This window comes from Panicum virgatum, chromosome 2N (genome assembly GCF_016808335.1).
Source record: "Panicum virgatum strain AP13 chromosome 2N, P.virgatum_v5, whole genome shotgun sequence".
Classification (NCBI taxonomy): Eukaryota; Viridiplantae; Streptophyta; class Magnoliopsida; order Poales; family Poaceae; genus Panicum; species Panicum virgatum.
The window spans coordinates 11,477,039-11,494,542 of record NC_053146.1 but is presented as its reverse complement, the minus strand read 5'-3'; the positions used below and the strand labels follow the sequence as shown (position 1 = coordinate 11,494,542).

The 17,504-nt window shown below is 45.9% G+C and overlaps 1 protein-coding gene across 1 annotated transcript; it reads left to right on the top strand.

The window, feature by feature from the left end:
* The first annotated feature begins 8,337 nt into the window (after positions 1–8,337).
* On the top strand, positions 8,338–8,760 carry LOC120662391. Its single transcript, XM_039941546.1, has one exon. The coding sequence runs from the start codon at positions 8,338–8,340 to the stop codon at positions 8,758–8,760; it is 423 nt and encodes a 140-aa protein (XP_039797480.1).
* Positions 8,761–17,504: the final 8,744 nt, after the last annotated feature.

Below are 17,504 nucleotides of genomic sequence, written 5' to 3'. Positions count from 1 at the left end.
AACTATAGGTCGTTTTTTATACCCGTATAACATATTTAGGTGCATAGCAAAACTACCTAGAAAAACAAAAAAATATTACTTATAATTTTGGATGTAGGGTGTTATATATTTAAAAAGTATCTGACAGATGAACTCTATTCTAGGCCGTTATTTATCGTTTATTTGAGACGAAGGATGAAGACAGTCGACCAATATTCGCACGTAAAAAGGTCTCAACGTTGAGCCGGTTCTCCTGGTGCCCATTGCAACCGATTGCTTCTTGCATGGACGACGTACCATCTGTCCATATCTATCTGCATTTCCAACAGCTGCACAACAATCTAGATTCCGGCAACAAGTTAAAGCAGCGAGTGACTTGGCATGGCGAACGACGAGATCGGATCCAACCTACCTACCACGGTTTGCCCAGAGGAATGGAGGCAAACGGCGCTTTCCCCCACCAAAACTATAATAGTTGGACGATGCTGGAGACGCTGACGATCAGTACCCCCCAACAGTGAAATAGAAAAGGAAAAAAATGCCTGCTTCTTCCCCAATTTTCAGTTGTCTGAACGTTCCAAAAAAAAAAATGAGTCGTCTGAAGATTTATTTTCTTAGATGGCTTAAAATTGAAACTCTACATAAGTTATGTTTGCCGTTGACATGAAACTTTTGAAGGCCCCCTTTTTTAATTGTTTTGGGCAAGCTCACTGTTTTCATTAGACTAGAAACGGAGAAACTATAAACAAGACTTTTTACCAGAACATTTTGGAGATGCAAAGGTCTTAACACACACCGACGACACCACTCGGTCCACTCATGTATGCATGTGTCTACTACACGCTACATGTGTCAAGCTACATGCGTTGCTACGCATATCCACGTCTTCAGAATTGAACCGGAAGGCATGTCATGCGTCGCGTCCAGCACCGCGTACGTGTTCTACGGCACAGCGACGCCGCCGGTGGTGGCGGCCGCCCCTGCTTTCTGCAGCTGCGGCCCGTTGCCTGTTGGCATCACGTTTGTTCCCCGCGACGACAGCCACGACGCCGACGCGCTAACAACCCACACACACTTGATTGAGTCTTGCGCTATCGTCTCTGTAAGAGAATCGCCAATTTGCTGGCTCAACTGGTTTTCCTTTCCGTGAACACACTGCTGGTCGATTTGAGGTTTACACGCGGTGAGTGTAGATCATCAGAGTTGATGAGCTGGAGCGAAACTGAACAAAAGAAGAAAAAAAATTCAGCCAAATCTCTACAAAATCTTGCAGTGTTGAAGTTTGGAAGCTAAGTTTCGCCAAAAAAAAAACAAGTTACGGAAAGAGTTCCAGGGACATTCTAACAGAAGCTGCATTGAGATAGGAAAGGATTTAGCATGGTGGAAGGAGGGCCATACCAACTGCAGTAGTTAACTTGCACTAAGCTTATCCAAGGCCAGCAACTTGGAAGCAACAAGCTGTAAAGTTAGCTGAACTAATCCACGACAATTTCGGGCCTGTTGACTGACAACATGATCTGGTCAATCAAATGCTTACAGTGCTCTCGTCATCTTTTGTGCAACGACGACACTGTCTCTTCCGATCCCTTGGTAAGATCTTGTAGAAGATCAGAGCTAAGTGTGCAATGCTGCCACAGCACGTAGAGACAAACCATACATGCTAGTCGTTAACGTGTTACGTGTATTCTTGATAGTAGGTTGATCTGGACAAATTAAAGCTAATCAATGACCTCACTGTCTGAAAGAGTCTGACGAAATGCATGACACTGCACTTGCAGCGTACATAGGCCTGTCAATGCAAGCTAGCATCTATCGCCTTTATGAACGGACCTGCTCGTAGAAGTGAACCATACATTTGGACTAGTTTGATCTTGTTGGTTTTGTACGCTCAGATTTCTTGATAGATTTGGTGTGGTGTGACCCAGCAGACTTATGAAAAGCTGGTCATTTGAAACCGTAAACTGTATATGAATTCGCTTGGAGTTGCAGCTTATCCCTTTCGTGAAAACAGTCTTTCCACGGTTCTGGTAGGGAGTGTTTTTCGCCACTATTATTATTGTTCTAGGCAGCTTTCGGCACTATTCCACTAGCTTGATTAGAACAGCATGTGGGCGTCTACCGACCTCCCACAAACTTGGTCTTCCATAATATAATACTCTTTAGAAAATTATCATTATATATTAGTTGAAGTAGCGATTAAAGTTGCAAGAGAATTTGTTATTAACCAAATAAATGTAACAAAAATATATAATAATTAGTAACACACAATAAATTTCTTCTTAGATGTAGAGGAATCATGCACCGTAGTGAATTACTGAAAATCAATATTGTTTTCCCTTTCACTTATTAGTTCCGACTGACACCAGCGTCAGCATATACTATATAATATCTGAAATTCATCATTGCAATTTGATGTGTGTACGAGGACAACTGATGAACTCATAGATAAAATATCAATGATTCTTTTTTTTTTAAATGGAGTCTCCTATTCGACTAAATAATGCGATGGGTTAATTAGAGTGGGGGAATAACTTTGAAATCCTACGACTGTCCGTAGACCTCTGTACCACAGGGAGATAATCATTGACAGACAGCGGACAAAAAAGTGGCTAGATTCTTGACCTAGCCGCAACTCTTCTGAAACGACCCGGGTTTTCGAAAGGAGAACCCGAATCCCTGTATCGTCGTGATAGTCACTGGATCAGTAGCTATCATATACATAACTCATTTCAATTAGATATCACAGACATACAACATTTAAAATCATTACATGGATTTAATTAATATATAATCCAGAGGATTGTAGTACGAGAATCAGAGTACAAGCCCCTTGGGCTAAAGGAAAGCAAACAGAAATCAGAAGCGGTAGCTAGTCTTCTGGGCATCCTTCGTCTTGATGTCTCATCTCCAAGGCAGCACTCGAGCGTAGCACGAACTATCCTTAGCTTCATCTTTCGTCTTTGGGCTTGATCCGCGAGTCGAATCATGCATCTACCAGTCTATCCCCAAGGACGGGATAGGTTCATGTCACCATCCGTATGCAAGCTTTAAGTGAATGCAATAAGATATAAAAGTAGCCAATGGATAGGCTGGGGTTTTCTATTAAAGCACAAACACACACACACCCTTCCCAGGTCGGTGCAGGAACTCCCTCTCCCTGCACCTCATCTGACTCCACAGGGGAAAGTGGACTAGAGGGAGATAGAAATATCAAAGAACACTAAACTAGATGAAGTAACAGAAGAGTAGGAATGTACATGACCAAGTACGCAGTTATACGTATAGTTTTCACCCTGCAGGGGTTGTACACCTGTACCCACTCGGGCTGCAAGCCGGGAGCTAACCGACTGAGACACAACCCACAACCATGACTCCCTAGCTATGATGGTACCATCCTGCTTTCTCGGGGTGGGACACATTCGCCGCAACGAATGTCTCGGGACTATGAATCTCTAACCTGGCCAACTGGCTTCGAGAGTCTCGGAGACTAGGGTCGGAGAACCTGACCGGGCCCAATGCACCCCGAATTCCCATGGGTGTGCGTGGCCTACCCTCTCCTGACACACAGCTCCTATAGTCCTAGTACCGCACAGCTAGGAATGGCTGAAACCCCCGCCCATTCGGGGATAAGTGGTACGTACGATAAAGTCCCACAAATCATAGTTACCGCATATATCTATAAGAGCCGGGGCAAGCATCTTCTCACGCAGTCCTCCACAGTGGTCCGCCAAAGGCATCCATAACAGGTATCGCCTCTCCTTGGGCAACCATAGCAGGTATGCCCCTCCTCGTCCCGCACCCGCCACAGGTGCTCCTTAGGATGTGCCTACTACACATCCCCGGCCAGTCGCTTGCCCCCGCTAAAAAGCACTATTCTCCGGCTCCTCACATGGTGGATCTTCATACATGCCAGGACTATCATACCACGGATTCCCATACCCATTCATTCTCATGGTAGCCAAAGCATTCAAGAATCAATCAAGGTAACATAGGTATGCAAGGAATACGGTAAATAAATAGGCCATGCAGGTTCATCTAGCACACACAAAGCAATAGCGATTCTAGCAAGCAATGTCTAATAGGATTTCAAGTCGTAGATGGGCGTGAACCAGGTATCTCTTCGTAGTACTCCTGAGTCTCCTGGGGCTTCTGGCCTCCGGGTACATCCTTATGGATCCTCTGATCGTCCGGGGCGTTGGTCAGCTTCTTCTCGCAGAGACCTAATCGTGAATACGTATAACTATAGGGACCAAAGTGTAAAAGTGTATAAAATTGCTCAAATAAGGTCTAAACATACAAAAAACCTACTCTAACGTGTAGATCATGATTTTAGAAGAATTATGAAACTGGTTTCATAATTTTTGGAGCTCCGGTTGATTTATTATGAATTTTTAAAGCTTAAATCTATTTCTAAAATTAATAAATCATTTTTGGAAAAAGAAAAATACCCAGCGTGACACGTGGCAGCCTATGGGCATGCCACGTGTCATGCTGATGTCAGCATGACGTCAGCACTAGGTCAGCCTCTGCTGATGTCATCAGGACATCAGTGTTGACTTGGTCAACATTGACCAAGTCAACGGATCAACAGGGTCCACATGTCAGCGGATCAGCTGAGTCCACGTGTCAGTGAAACAGTGACACTGACAAGCGGGGCTCACGTGTCAGCTTGGGTTAAAAAGAAAAAGGAAACGAAAAAGGCTTTAAAGGGTACTGGGCCGGAAGCGACGAGGTCGGCTCGGCCGAACCCAACACGGGCGGCTCGGCTATACAGGCCTGGCTTGGACTCGGTTCAGCGATCGGCTCACAAGCCGGCTCAAGGAAAAAGGGCCGGCTCGGGAAGGGGAACAACTCGGCTTAACGGGCTGGAACACAGACGGGGCGACTTAGCTTGGTAGGCTCGGTTCGAGCCACGACTCGTCGGGTCGGCTTGGGATCTTGGCTCGGCCCAAGGGCCTTCGGCTTGCCGAGCCGAAAAAGGGATGGGCGACGGACCACTCGGCTCCCTCCCTCTCTCATCTCTCTCTCTGACGTATGGTCCTGCGGCAGGTTTTCTCTTCCACCACTAACAAGCGGGGCCCGCCCGTTAGTGGGACAGCGGATATAGTGTGGCAAGGCTCCGATCCGGCGTGTGCACTAGGGTGTGTGTGTGTGTGTGTGCGTGTGTGGCATCCGGGTGTGACGTGTACGTGCGCCCGTGGCGCGACGCGACGCGGCCACGACGCGACGCGACCACGACGAGGCAGAGCAGAGCGTGGGCGAGGCCATGCGCGTGCGGCCAGCCAGAAAGACGGGCCTTGGCCTGCGCGAGCACATGCGCGCATTGTGGCGTGGCCACGGTGCGGCGAGGCAGCGAGCAAACAGGTTCGTGGCGGCGACGCCATGATGGTAGCGGTCGGTGGGTGTGGCGGTCTGCGTGAGCGTGAGCCAAAAGGCTCGGCCTTGTCCTGGTGCGCGTGCGTGAGCTCACCGAGCGGCGGCACGGCGTGGCACTGGCGAGGTGCAGGTGTGGTTGTGGGATGGCGGAGCCGCGTGAGGGCGAGGGACGCAAGCGCGCGGGCGCTGGTCTGCCAGGCCCATGGCGTGGTCGTGCCGTGCGCGGTGCACCGGCATCCCGGGTTCGCGGCACGACACGGCGGCGAGGATAGGGGCTATAGCGGGCTGTGTGGTGAACGGCGGCGTCGTGGGCAACGGGCTCCTGCAACGCGCACACAAGAGGGACAGGGGTCCTAGGGCTGCGTTACGGTGGTCTCATCAGCTGCTAGAGGCGACGCCGGCAGTAGGAGAGTGGGAGGCAAGGAACGGCGGCGAGGTCCTACCGGCATGGCTTGGAGAAGAAGGGGGCGAAGCAGAGGCGAGTTGATGCCGTGGTGAGGTGGTGCGGTGCAGGCAGAACCTTTATGCCGAGGTCATTGTACGGGTCGCCGGCTCGGTGAAGGGCTCCAGCGGCGGCTCCTCCTTCTCCCCTTCTCTTCTCTTCTTCCTCTGCTATGGGTTCGATTGGCGGCGGTGGAAGGAGAAATTCCCCTGGCTCTAGGGTTTAGGAGCGGCGGCTAGGGGTTTTATAGGCGACGAGGCTCCGGCTCCGGCTGGGCCCAGACGTCGAGGGGCGGCGCGGATGGCATGGGAGCGGCGCGGGTGCACGTGGCACGCATCCGAATCCTCTCTGCCCCAGGTTCGGGGTCGCGCGAGCGGGTGGTGACCGACAGCGGGGCAGGCTAGCATCAGCGGGGCAGCGCTGAACGCGGCGGCAGCCGCGGTCCTTTGTTGCGGAGCAGATGTGGCATCGGCGTGGAAGGCTTCGTGTGGAAGAAAGGGAAACAGTGGAGGGGCTGACATACGGGACCCGCATGTCAGTGGGTCTCGGCGGCGAACGGGCGGGGCGAGCTTGGCTGGGAAGGGGGAAGGTGCGGCGGTGGTCGTGGGCCGGTGTTGGGCCATGCGCAGGCGAGGCACGCGCGCGGGAGCAGGCTGGGGTCGGCACTCGTGGGTTGGGCCGAAAGGGTCAGGTGGGTTGGGTCGGTCCGGGGTTTCGGCCTGTTAGAGAGTTAGGGTTTTGTTAGCTTTTGGAATTAATTTGAATGGCTCATTTCAAATTAATTCCCAACCAATTTCAAACAAAAAAATTTCAAAGAATTCTTGAAACAAGGTAGATTCAATAAACTCCAAACTCCAAATAATTCACACTAGCAAAAATATCATCCTTATCTTTGATTTGTTTTAATTTACTAGGATTTGAGATAGGAGAGAATTAAATCCTTACATTATTTCTACCTATTTACACTTGCACACAAAAAGTTTTTGAAAATTCATATTTTTGGAGAATATAACATTCCGTAAAAATTACGGGATGTTACATCTTCCATCGTGATGATCTACAGATCTCAACCTATTTATTGATTTTTACACTCTTCTGATTCGCCGGTTTCAATGATGCTTAAATATGTGTAACCTTTTTCCAATTTTTGTAGAAGATTTCAATCCGCTAGAAGAGAGATCAAAAAGGAAGAAGTTGAACTTGTACCGACCATAGCACCTTACGTCATTGCATATCACCGGTTCACAATCTTTGACAACCATTAGTTCAAAGTCTCCCGGTTATATATGGACAAGCCGCTAGAAGCCACTTGGTTTAACTACTCTATCTCCACTCCTGTTTCTGGTGAAGCAGAAGCAAAAACCATGGAATCAGACAACAAAGCAATAAAGCAAAACAAAGGTATTGTAATCCTGCTGCAAAAGACCTGCTTTTGTAAAAGGTCTTTAAGAACAAAAATTGAAGTACCCAGTCCTAGTACTCAATGGGTGCATGTTGAGAGGGTAAGTAGTTGCAGGCTCAATTCGCGTATGTACCTTTTCTGATCTTTGAAAGATTATTCCAAAATTCTTTTCTTCGCGGGGAAACATCGGGCGAATAAGTTTATATGAACATTGGACCTTTAGGTGGACATCTGTCACTAACCCTCCAGTTTTTTGATGCTTTAGTGCGCTAATTTGCAGAATAGATAGGTAATATGACACCATCATGTAGGGATTGGTTAGGATAGTTGATGTAAGTACAGTCCTTTTATTGCTCCCTCATACTTACTCTGTTTTTCTTTTTCGCGGGTCGGTTTGGAGTCCTGAAGGAGTTTCACCATATGATCTTAAATTACATTCCTAATTATATGTCAGCATAGTATTTAAATACCACTTTTCAATGGCAAATGTACTATTACCATTTTCCATGTGGAAAACAAAAACAATTATATATATATATGCTAATGGTATCAAACAATTTTTAGAAGTTGGCATGCACTCTGGTATGTCAAGTAAATAATAATAACGATTACAGCATCAGCTCAACCAATTCTTTGTGAATAAGATGTGTCTCAATAGACAAGGTAGCGCACTTGTGAAGGGTTTTTCTTTTGCACATCGTGAGGTCACCTCTTCAACTTTTAATCTCCCCCTAATTTCCTTTTGGACCCAACATGGTACTTTGTCCACCATATTCATTAGACACCCATAAAAACTATACACCATTTTTGGCCTAACAATAATGCACCATTAATCATGGTCATTATTATCACCTAATAATTGCGACCCCTGCCTCAACACATTTTCCTTTTGCTAGGCACCACAACAAATAACTTTTTGTCCCAGTACGTACTGTCTTCAGCATCAAGCCAACCAAAAAAGCCATCCCAATCGAAACAACGGACCCTTATATAAATAAACCCTCCCACGCATGAGGAATCCCAATTCTCAACCAATTGAATGTGTACGGATCCTTTGCTCGCTGCAACTTGTAAGCATCTTCGCAGAGAGCAAGCATCTCTCTCTCTCTCTCGCGCGCGCGCGCGTTCATATGAGAAGATGAGCACCGGTAAGCAAGAAGGGCCCAAGCTGTTCAGCTCGAGGATCCTCTCAAGGGATCGTGCAAGCGTGGCCAACGCGTCCTTCAGGGTGTACTACAGCCTCGGCGCCGGGACCGTGCCCTTCTCGTGGGAGTCCAAGCCCGGCACGCCCAAGAGCTCCGTCACACCGGCCTCGGCCGCCACCGCCATGCCGCCGATCTCACCGCCACCGTCGTACCAATCCATGTCTCAATCCAAGGCCAGAAATTGCAGGAGGAGGTCAGCTTCTTGGCCTGCCGGAGGTTGGATCAGCTGGCTGATCCTGAACATCAGGAGGCGGTCACCACCGTCATCGCCAACAGATCACCAGCAACGTTGGCTTGCCCGGGACCATGGCGCCGGCGACGAGCGGCGGTCATGGCGTTCTACCTTGTGCTTCTGAGCTGGTCTCAATTGATTGGTGATTTAGCTGTCTTGTCCAGTTGTCCTATGTGAGGTGTTAATGGAGTTCTGTTAGATATTACAGTGCCAGGATCTGGTTGGTGTTCGTACGTGTTGGATTTTTAAATTTTTAGGTTGGACTCTTTTCCTTTTTCCTTTGCTCAGCTTTGCATAGACATCTTACAGTGTTTGGTTGTTTGGAGTACGAATCATTGGGCCTGCATGATTGCTGTCTTGTGTTGTGTGCGTCTATATATGTACATTATAGAAAATTAATAGTACATATTTGTGTTTTTCAAAGATCTACTTATATCCAAAATGCACAAGAAAGTAGAAATTATTAAGTTGAATTTTAATGTCAAATTGACTTTCTGCAAAAGATGTTTTTACATTCACTTGGAAAAATGATCTTGTGAGTATGCTGATGTTGGCTTTTGTTAATGAAAAGGATGGCTTTTGTTAATGAAAAGGAAAAAACAGAGCAGAGACCGACATAAAGGGGGGGGGGGTGCTTTGACCTTTCTCTATGAAAGCTATATATATGCTCTTCGCAATTTATTCGCAAGTTTGGTTGCTGAGATTTACAAATATTTTTGTCTTGCCTCTTGCCTGTAACCATAAGCATATATTTGGAACCTACTGGTATATGTTTGTGTTACTATTAACGTTGGCTATTAGGAAATTTTCAAGGAACTGTATATTTTGGGAATCCCTGAAGATGGTTATATACATTAACTAGTTTGAGTAGATATTAACTAATTTGAATAGGTACTTGGAGATTTGATTTTCGGTTTGAGATCCTCTACAGTCACGGAGGCCGTGAATTTGCCACTGACATGTGGGTTTGATGGCGCCGGGGTCCATATGTCGGTGACAAAATCACCGTGAAGTTGACTACGGAGGAACTTCTCCTAGAGTTTCAGGCTAGGTACTTATATGGTCAAACAAGTGTTATATGTTTACTAAAAGAAAATTTACTTCTGAAACTGTTCACAGTAGCTATTTAATTTTTGGAGCCAAAAGGAATTAATTTAGCAATATTTAAAACTCACATTAGACTCTAATTTGATTTGTTGCATTCATGCTGGTGCATATTATATTTTTGTATGATTGTTTGAGAGTTTATAAAGCTCCCGGAATTTTTCCATAATTTTCTGGGGTTTGTATCTATTTTATATGATTTTATCTTGTTTTCTGGTCACTGGAAAAAACTTTTTCCATTTCTTTTACCCTTTTTCTTTTTCTTTTTTGCTTTTCTTTCTCTTCCTGGGCCGCCGGCCCGTTCCTTCCTGCGCCGGCCTTCTTTCTTTTTCCCTTCCCCGCCGGCCCATCTCTTTTTCCCCTCCTTCTCCGTTTCCAGCCCAAGTCGGCCTGTTTTTCTTTTTCCTCCCTCTTTCCCGTTTCTCTCACTGACCGGGTAACACCACCCGTCAGCCCCTCCTTCCTCCTCCCGCCGGGTTCGGACGGGACTCTGCTCTGCGCCTGGGCCGTGGACCCGCATGCCGAGGCCGACCCGGCCTAGCCCAGCTGCCCGCGTTGCCTTTTTCCCCCTCGTGTTTCTGGCCACCCCGAACCCTAGCCGCTTTTTGCTTTCGCTCTGTCCTCGCACACGTGCGCCACCGCTTTGCTCTGTTCCTTCTCGCCGCCGTCGATCTCCTCCGCCGTGACCCCTTTGTCCGAGCCGCTGCCTCCAGGATATTCGCGGTGAGCTTCTCGTCCGATCCCCCTCCCTCTTGGCGTCTCACCGCACGCCAGAGCCCCCGCGCCGCTTCGCAGGACCCCCGCCGCCGCCTTGCTTTGCCGTTGGCCGCAGTCGCTGCCCGACCGTCGCTCCGGACCCCAGAATCGGCCTCCCCTCGCCTCGTTCGTGCTTTTAGGCTTAGCAGCTCCGCCGTTCGCCGGCGTTGTCCGCCGCCCGGCCACCCTTAGGCGCCCATGACCATCGGATCGGGATCCGATGGCTCGAAATCGATCTCATCCGAGTCAACAGAAGCCACCTCTGGTCAACCTTGGCCATTTTTCACTTAGGCCCCTTTGGTTTTCTCTAATCAACCCGCAGTCCAATTCCGTTCAAAAATAATTCTGTTGTAGCCCTGAATTTTGTAGAAAACCCCCTGGAGTCTTTGAAAATAGAAGCCGCCGTCCATAGCTTGACTTTTCACTTGCTAGCCCCTGTGAATTAGATTTATTTATGTTTAAACCCTCGGTTTCTTTACCATAGCCCCTGTTCTTTTAATTTTCTTTGCAAATAAACCCCTAGAACACTGTTTTGGCCATAACTTTCTCGTTTTAACTCCGTTTTTAGTAATTCTTGCGTTCACGCGATCATTGTAATGCGTACAACAGTTCTGTAGTGTCTCTTTGAACTATTTATATTGATTTGTTTACAGTTTTCTTATTTTATTCTTTGTATGCTTGTATGTACCGTTGTGTGATGCGTAGACAACGAGCAGTTCGAGGAGTTTGCTGAAGGTGAAGGCTTTGAAGACTCTGAGCAGCTTCCGAACTTTGTGGAAGGCAAGTTTCCTTGGTGCATACCCGCTTTACCTATATAACATGCATTTTAATTACATTGTTTATTTATTGCTTGCATTAATTTTGATGGGTTCCTACTAAGAATGACTAGATTCTTTTACCCTTGCCTTGTAACCGGGTTACTTAATTAATTTTGATGGCAGATGCTGCTTAGTTTGCTTAACTGGGATGGTATTAAACAATATGAATACTTATTTATGCTCTATGTTCAACTGTGATGACTCAATTACAAGACTATAAATATTAATCAGAACATGGAGCGACCACCCAGGACAACAGTGCAACCACAAGGCTGTATGGCTCTGACTTGGTCAATTAATTAGAAACCTTAGTGTGTGATATGCTTTACCTGAAAAGGGCTGGGGGTGTCGGTAGTTGGTGTATAGACCTGCTCGTTTGGGTTGTTTGCTTAGCTAAGACATGTTACTCTTAAGGGAGCTTTATACACTGCGCTGTTCATGTAACCTAGCGAGCAGTCCGCACTAGGGAATCTTTGTAAAGACCTCGTAGTGAATCCCTAGCCACTCACCAAAGGAAGTGTTTAAGAGGCTAGCTACCTCGGGCGACATGGGAGACACGACTTGTGGGTAAAGATGTGCCACCTCTGCAGAGTGTAAAACTAACCAGTTAGCCGTGCTCATGGTCAAGAGCGGTCTGGACCCTCACATGATTAAACTATGGAAGACGGACTTAAATTGTGCATTTAATTATGTTGGGGATGTTTTATATTAATTGTGGGATGGTATACACTTATACTTGCAAGTAATTAAATTGCTAAATAAAAATTTGACCAACTAAAATACTAACTGCTTAAACCCATCGGCCTTTCCACTTATAAAGCTTTCCATGTTTATTATATTATTCTTCTCTTGCGGAGTATGACATGTGCTCACACTTGTGTTTATTTATCTGCATCTACACTATCCGGACTGCTACTCAGATGAGAGATTTGAGGATCTTCCTGGAGACTTCGACGAGTTCTAGGCGAGCGTGCTTCCAGTCGACTGCCTGTGGAGACATCCGTGTTATTTCCGCTGCTAGTACTCGCATATTTGTTTAGTTATGAGACTTTCGGTCATGTAATAATTATAATACTCTCTTTACGTTTTGGCACTGTCTTTTGGTTTACACTGAGTCGTTACATGTGTGTAAACTTTGATCCTGACGCACATATAATATATGCATCTGGTTTTGCTTTTGAAACCAGGTGTGACAAAGTGGTACCAGAGCCATGTTGACTGTAGGACGTTAGCCTAGTTAGAAATTATCGAAACTAAGGATTTTTTTAGAAGCTACACACTTAATTCTTGCTTAAAAAGAAATCTATTCTAATATGCTTATTCTTGCTTCCACCCATCCTTGTTTTATTCTATTCTATCTTATTTTATCTTATTACACCGCACCTGCACCGGTACATGGAGACGCACCTGGAGCTTTATCATCATCATAGGAGCTTTTAGGTTTAAATTCTTTGTAATAGTTAGTTTCGAGTGTCGTTTAGGTGTGTGCTTAGTCTAGTAGGGTGCTTGGATGCTTGTGCTTGTGACAAATGTTTGAGTTGGATTGTTTTTTTTATGAGTGCGATGTGTTGTGGAGTGATGCCCACAACGACATTGGTTCTAGTAGTAAAGTGGATTAGTTGGGTTTATTTCTATCTCCACTATCTTTAATCTTGCTTAATCTTAAGTTTTATCCAAGTTTATCTACCTATCTATTCTACAAATCTTGTTAGCACAAAATCTATTCGCGCAGTTCTCTGATACAGCAGTAGTGTTTTATTTTTATCTCGAGCTACAGAACTCCGATTAATGCAAATCCAGTTGGGTTGTTCAGAAATTTTATGGATGATTTTCTATTAAAAATTCAGCACCATAGGATTTATATTCTGGGAGATATGCACGAAACTTTGGAGCTATCAGAATCAGTAAATTCTGCTGACACAGTTGCCTTGTTTATTTTATATCTCGAGCTGTTGAACTCCGTTTGAGGTGATTCCAGTTGGACTAGTTCTGTAATTTGGTACAGAATGTCTCAGAAAAATTTCATAATTTTCGGATATTCACACTGCAAGCTATATCTGAATTATTGAGACCAACAGAATCTGTCTTAATCTAGAAATCTGTATTGCTTTATCTTTTTAAGATTTTCTCTTGGTGCAATCATCTAAATCAATGTTCCTAACACTCAGATAGTGAACACCAGGTCCGGATCAGGAGTTGATCAGCCCGCAGTGCCCCGCCAGAGGAGAAGCGGCAGTTCAGACAGCGCCCAACAGCAGAGACAGATGGATCCAGCCATGCAGCAATTTCTAGAGGCACAGACACATCTTCTTTAGAATATGGCCAAAACATGGCGGCCATGCAGACTCAGATTAACAAGAACCAGCAGCAGGCACCGCAGCAGCAGCCGCCCAGGGATAAGCACCAGGAGTTCATGAGCCATCGCCCACCGGTGTTCACCCATGCAGCAGATCCGTTGGAGGCAGAGGATTGGCTGAAGGCTGTAGAGAAGATGCTTACCGTCACCTAGTGCACTGACAGGGAGAAGGTTCTATATGCTTCAGGACGACTTCAGGGGACAGCGTCATCTTGGTGGGATGCTTATGTCACTGTCCATGCTACTCCTGATGCTATCACTTGGCAGGAGTTCACCACCAGCTTCAGGACTCATCACATACCTGCCGGTCTCATGAAGCTGGAGAAGAAGGAGTTCCTTGGTCTCAAGCAGGGAGGGATGTCTGTGACAGAGTACAGGGACAAGTTCATTGAGTTGTCTCGTTATGCTCCTGATGAGGTTGCTGATGATGATAAGAAGCAAGAGCTATTCATGGATGCATTAGTTGGACCACTTCAGTACCAGCTTATGTCTCACACTTTCCCATCATTCCAGAAGTTGCTAGATAAGGCCATTGGTTTGGAGCATAAGCGCAGAGAGTTGGGAGAGTTGAAGAGGAAGGCCACCACTCCTGGACAGTCTGGGAGTAACACTCGCTCCCGCTTTACTCCACCGCATGGGACACCACTTCGTCCTGGAGGCCCGAGTGGGAGTGTTGGGCAGCAGCAGCAGTTTCAGCGTTCCGCTCAGCAGTTCCAGTGCCCCAGCCAGCAGTTTCAGTGCCTAGTGCAGCAGACTCCACGCCCTACAGCCCCAATTGGCACCCCAGTGAGGACTAGCACCCCAGGAGGTACCGTTTGCTTCAAGTGTGGAGAGAATGGGCATTATGCAAATGCCTGTCCCAAGAGGAATGCCAAACACCCCAGTGCAGAGTCAGCAGATGCAACAGATGAGGAATGGGAACCAAACTCCACAAGGCAATAAGGGACAGCAGAGCTATGCACGTGGCAAGGTGAACCACGTGAGCATTGAGACCGCTCAGGAGAACCCACAAGTCGTGCTCGGTATGTTCCTCGTCGACTCAGTCCCCACATCAGTTTTATTTGATTCTGGAGCGTCTCATTCTTTTATTTCTGCTCAATTTTTGGCTAAACACAACATGCCCATGCAACCCATGAAACAACACATGCTAGTTAACTCACCAGGGGGGAGATGAAGGCTTTATACATGTGTCCTAGTTTTAATATTAAGATCATGGGAGTAGACATTTGGGCAAGACTGATAGTTTTGGATTCAAAGGACCTTGATGTTATTCTGGGTATGAACTGGTTGGGAAGGCATGATGCGACCATTCAGTGTGCCAAGAGGACAATTCTTCTTACTAGTTCCAGTAGGGAAAAGATTGAGTTGGTGTGCACTCTCCCATCAGCAGCAGAGGGCTCAGTTCATCAGTTGGATGATAAATCTTTGGAGGATATCAAGGTGGTTTGTGATTATTCAGATGTATTCCCAGATGAGTTACTAGGTATGCCACCTGACCGAGATGTTGAGTTTGTTATTGATCTATTACCTGGCACTGCTCCTATTTCTAAGCGTCCATATAGAATGTCTAGTGATCAATTACTTGAGCTTAAAAAGCAAATTAAGGATTTATTGGAAAAGTGATTCATTCATCCTAGTTCATCACCTTGGGGCACCAGTTATCTTTGTGGAGAAGAAGGATGGTACTCAGTGGATGTGTGTCGATTATAGATTGCTTAATGATGTTACTATCAAGAATAAGTACCCATTGCCCCATATTGAGGATTTGTTTGATCAGATGAGAGGCGCTAAGGTGTTCTCCAAGATTGATTTGCGTTCTGGTTATCATTAGATGAAGATTAGACTATCAGATATTCCTAAGACTGCATTCACCACTAGGTATGGACTTTATGAGTATACATTCATGTCGTTTGGATTGACTAATGCACCTGCCTACTTTATGTACCTAATGAACAAGGTGTTTATGGAGTATTTGAATAAGTTTGTTGTGGTGTTCATCGATGATATCTTGATTTATTGCAAGAATGAGGAGGAGCATGAGGAGCACTTGAGGCTTGTGTTGCAGAAGCTTAGAGAGCATCAGTTGTATGCTAAATTCAGCAAGTGTAATTTTTAGTGGAATGAGGTCTCTTTCCTTGGGCATGTCATCACTGATGGAGGTATTTCGGTTGATCCGGGGAAGGTTAATGATGTATTGAAGTGGGAACCACCACAGACAGTTAAGGAGATTAGGAGTTTCCTTGGCCTTGCAGGGTATTATCTTCAGTTTATTGAGGGATTTTCTAAGATAGCGAAGCCTCTCACGTCACTATTGGAGAAGGATAGAGAATTCAGGTGGACTAATGCATGCCAGGCTAGCTTTGAGGAATTGAAGAAGAGGTTGACTACAACCCCAGTGCTAGTGATGCCTGATCTGCAGAAGAGTTTTGATATCTATCGTGATGCCTCTCGACAAGGTCTTGGTTGTGTTCTTATGCAGGAGGGACATGCTATAGCCTATGCATCGAGATAGTTGAGGAAGCATGAGCTGAATTATCCTACACATGATCTAGAGTTGGCAGCAGTGGTTCATGCTTTGAAGATTTGGAGGCATTACATTATGGGGACCAAGTGTCATATTTACATGGATCATAAGAGTTTGAAGTACATCTTCACTCAATAGGACTAAAATCTGAGACAACGTTGATGGTTGGAGCTGATCAAGGATTATGATCTGGAGATACACTATCATCCTGGGAAGGCGAACCTAGTTGCAGATGCTTTGAGTCGGAAGGGACAAGCCAACATGGCATTAGCATTCCAGTTGCCTGAGGAGCTGATGAAGGAGTTTGAGAATCTCAACTTGGGGGTGGTTGCTCATACTGAGGGAATTACTTTGGAGGTACAATCTTGTCACACCCGATTTTAAGGACAAAACTGAATGCATATCTATATGTATGCCTGGATCAAGTTTCATACATATAGAGACATCATAAGTGAATAATCAGTAACAGTATCACATAAAAGAGAATTACAACAAATAGAAGATTATCAGAGTTATACAGCTTATCCTGGAAACGAAGGCTCCAAACTTCATAGGCAATCGACTAGGGGTTGCGCATGCCTAGAGCTCAGCATCATCTTCAAAATACTTCTCACACCTTCTCCTTCTGAGCAGCAGTAAGCAAGGGTGAGTACACTTATGGTTGGTACTCAGCAAGGCCACAAGAAATAACCAGAATGTGATTTATATCCATCTTTAAGTTTATTAATCAAGTGAGGGTCCAAGCTGCTCTTGACCGTGAGCATGGCTAACCGGTTAGTTTTAACTCTGCAGAGGTTGTACACTTTCACCACAATTCGCGTAAAAGTTCCGAAGAACTTTGAACCCAACCACGCAATGTGCTAGCTAGGCACAATACCACACTTCCGAGGTGTGATTGCATAGGGACGCTACGAGGCCTTTACAAAGATTCCCTAACCTATGACAATCTACTAAGATTTCAAGTCAAAGCGGTCATAACACTGTCCTAATGAGGTGATACCTTGCCAAAGGACCATTAAACAATACCAATTGCCCCAAGAGGACCGAGCTATACCCCGTCGATGCATCCCCTCTTGCCCTTTCGGTAAGATTGCCACAAGCTAGAGTCTCTAATTAATTAGCCAAGACCAGAGCCACATAGTATTGTGGTTGTACTGTTTTCTTGGGTGGTTCTCCATGTTCCAATTAAATCATAATAATACTCTTGTAAATAAGCATAGACAGAAAGATGGTTAGGGTCACTTGCCTTTTTCCAACGAAAAAGGTACTCTTACTGCTTGTTGACGCTCCTTAGTGCCCCCGATTTATAT

Excerpts from the sequence above, each read along its gene's own strand:
- LOC120662391 (XM_039941546.1), top strand. The coding sequence starts at position 8,338 with ATGAGCACCGGTAAGCAAGAAGGGCCCAAGCTGTTCAGCTCGAGGATC.